Source organism: Anthonomus grandis, chromosome 7 (genome assembly GCF_022605725.1).
Source record: "Anthonomus grandis grandis chromosome 7, icAntGran1.3, whole genome shotgun sequence".
NCBI lineage: Eukaryota > Metazoa > Arthropoda > Insecta > Coleoptera > Curculionidae > Anthonomus > Anthonomus grandis.
The window spans coordinates 611,444-615,028 of NC_065552.1; the positions used below are offsets into that span (position 1 = coordinate 611,444).

Consider the following 3,585-nt stretch of genomic DNA (forward strand, 5'->3'; position numbering starts at 1 on the left):
CAAATTTTGACGTTTTGGTTTGTTTGGGGTTGCTCAAAAACTTAATTTTTAGGACGTTTTTGCTTTTTAAAGGGGCTGGGGCTAAATTAGTCTCTATAGTGCTCACCTTTCATAAGTATTAAGCCTATTAATTTAAATTCATACAATGGACCAAGACGAGCTCAGCCTGGAAGAAGGCGAGGTGGGATCTGAGAAAGTTCCTTTTAAAATGACTAAATAACACATTAAAACCAACTTTTAGATTGAGGATGATAACGAGGAAGTGGGCACGGAATACACTCCTCTCCCGAGGCCTGAGACTTATGCACTGGACGCGCCCCACAGACGTTTCCCAGAGGTGAGCACCAAGTATAGCGACAGTGAGGAAGATCTACAGTCTTCGGATAGCGACAGTGGGTCAGACTGTGGGGTTTTGAAGAGTAAAAGGGCCAAAAAAGTGAAAATTTCCAAAAGGCCTTTACCACAAAGGCAAGGTCTGAATAAGAAGTATGATATATGGAGTACTAGGGCCCAGGAAGATGTTTTAGGTATGTAGTATGTGCTTTTAAAGAATTTTGCTTAAAAAAGTGTTTTTTTTTTAGCTGAAACTATGATAAATTGTGATGTAACCCTTAAAGACCGAACCAGAGATGTGGAAAGCTATGACTTTAGCTTGGCAATGAAATTTTACGAGCAAGAGGAGAACACCAAGCAAGGAACTAAACGGACAAGAAATGACATGAAAAATGGTGATTTCAAGCCTGCCAAAAGGAAAGAGTCCACTGGAGTGCCCAAGGAAATACCCAAATTGGCAGTGGATTGCACAAACACCCTGGAAGAAATTGCCAAAGATATCGCAGACAAATTGGACGAGAAAAGATCGGATTTAATTTTAAAGACCCTTGAAGTGATGGGAGCAAAAAGCACCATAGACGTTTTTGAAAAAACTAGGGAAGTTGAAAGGGAGGGAGGCCTCCCTATATTGGTAATTTACAACCATTGGACATGTTAGGTTATGTTTTATTTATTATTATTTTTGCAGAACCAAAGTAGGAGGAGAACCTCGGGAGGGGTCTTTTTGTATTTTGTCCGGAACCATTACCATATAACCCCGGAACAGAGGAATGAAATCTTCGGGGAAGATGTACAAAAGTATAATAAAGACAAGAAGAGACAAAGGAAGAAGAAAATGGAGTTGCTAAAAGCCAAGGCGCAATTAGGTAAAACTATTTGTTATACATACTGATTTTTATGCCTGTGGTATGTATTTAAATTTTGTAGTGTTGCAATTTTAATGGTTTTTGTATTTTTGAATTTTAATTAGTTTGGATACTTGTTTTAAATTAAGGATTTTTATTAGCTGCTTCGGCCATTTTCTTTTTAATAATAAAAAGGATGCTATTATTGCTTACTGTGATTTTAAACTAATCAATCTGGCTATCTTTGAGGGCACATTTCCATCCTATCTTAAAATTGCTAAGGTCATTCCTATTCACAAAAAGGGTTCAAAAGTGGATGTTGAAAACTACCGTCCCATTTCTCTGGTGCCTATCATTGGAAAGATTTTTGAGTCTTTACTCAAGACTCAAATAGAGGAGTATTTTGAACAAAACTCTTTATTTTATGTGAACCAACATGGGTTTAGAAAGAAACACTCCACCACTGGTGCGGTCCAGAACCTGTGTGACATGATGCTTGACGGATTTGAAAGTGTTCTGTACTCCCAAGCCTCATTTTACGATTTATCTAGGGCTTTTGATTGTGTGGAGCATAATATTCTTCTTCAAAAGCTCAACCACTACAAATTTTGTTCGAGAAGTCTGTCACTGCTACAGTCCTACTTGAGTGACCGAAGTCAGTTTGTTTGTTTTGGGAGATGTAGGTCTCAGAGTTTGTCGATTGAGCATGGAGTGCCTCAGGGATCCGTTCTCGGGCCTATCCTGTTTCTTATATTTGTTAATGACCTACCAACTTGTCACCCTGATTGCACTTTCTATTTGTATGCTGATGATACTACATCCCTGTGTACTAATAGGAGTTGCGCAAACATTTTGCTCAAGGCTCAAGAATCTTGTTCTCAGTTTAGAGACTGGGCCGTTTCCAATAGATTGTGCTTAAATGAGTCCAAAACTCAAAATATAATTTTTTCCCTTCGGGACGTTGATTCCCAGCAACAATCTTTAGGTGTGTCTGTGGATTTTCTGGGTGTTAGATTGGATAGTGGATTGACGTGGCAAGGTCACATAGATGAATTGTCAACCAAATTATCAAGGTGTACTTTCCTGATTCGCAATTTGTCTGGGTCGGTCTCCGCAGGTACTCTCAGGACAGCTTACTTTGGATATTTTCACTCTCTAATGACGTATAACTTACTAAACTGGGGTCATTCAGCGTATATGCCCAGGATTTTTGCATTGCAACGTCGATGTCTGCGAGTGGTTGCGCAGATTGGATACAGGGATTGTTGTAGGGTCCACTTCAGGCTTCTAAGAGTTCTCACCTTACCAAGCGCCTTCATACTTCTGTGCCTTGTATTCATTAGGGAAAACCTACCCAGGTTTGCGACTCATGCTAGCACTCACAGTCATGACACCAGAAATAGCGGCTCCTTGGTGGCACCATTTAGGAGACTCGAGTGTACCCGTAATGGCGTGTCTTATTATGGAATTAAGTTCTTTAATGTCCTGCCGGTCTCCGTTAAGGATTTGCCTCTTAATGCTTATAAGACAAATGTAAAACATTTTTAGTCACCAATGCTTTTTATTCATTTGAGGAATTCCTGAGCTCAAATTTCAATGCTATTGCATAGGCTGGGTCTCTTGACTTTTAGTGTTAAGTGTTTTTAAGCATTACTTTTTAGGCTTATATGTGTTTTATTTTTGTTCTTAGATAAAACGAATTTTACAGTTTAATACTTTTATTTGGAGTTATATTTTTGACTGACTTGTGTAAAAGCTTTATACTTTTTGGCATGAATAAATAAATAAATAAATAAATAAATAAATAAATAAATAAATAAATAAATAAATGATATGAGATGGAGTTTTTATATAGGGTGATATTTGTCACAAGCTTAGATGTAATTTATTATATATTTTCTATAATTACCACATAAATGGATTCCAATAAATAAATAAATTAATTTCAGCAAGAGAAAAAATCCTGCCTAGTCTGGTGTCGAGGGCAGACCTCCTTCTCAATACGACCCGAAAACAGGACCCGGACGGTGACAATTGCACCAATCCACCCCCCAGTCCCGAAAGTAGAGATGGCATGGCTCCAGAGTCTAAACCGGTCATTTTAAGTGACCTGAACGATAAACTGGACAACATCAGGGGCGAACTGAAGACTTACGACGATGACTTTCTGGATATCAGTTGCGAAAATGAAATGGATCTGTTTTGAGCTGTTATAGTGGTTTTAATTGTTCTAAAGCCACAAGGTCAATTTTGTTGAAGTGGGAAAATGTGGATATTGTGATAGCTTGAACCTAATAAGTGTATTTAAGTTAATAATTTGTTGGAATAGTCGATTTGTTTAGCGGTTAGGCTAATTATGGTAATAATTCGTTTATTTTTAATAAATTTGGTGTACAGTAAGCAGCTA

General features: G+C 37.9%; 1 protein-coding gene across 1 annotated transcript; it reads left to right on the plus strand.

The window, feature by feature from the left end:
• LOC126738270 (phosphorylated adapter RNA export protein) lies at positions 1-3,585 on the plus strand. Its single transcript, XM_050443514.1, has 5 exons — positions 1-181; positions 242-527; positions 582-964; positions 1,022-1,199; positions 3,128-3,585. The coding sequence occupies exons 1-5, from the start codon at positions 146-148 to the stop codon at positions 3,382-3,384; spliced, it is 1,140 nt and encodes a 379-aa protein (XP_050299471.1). The 5' UTR covers positions 1-145; the 3' UTR covers positions 3,385-3,585.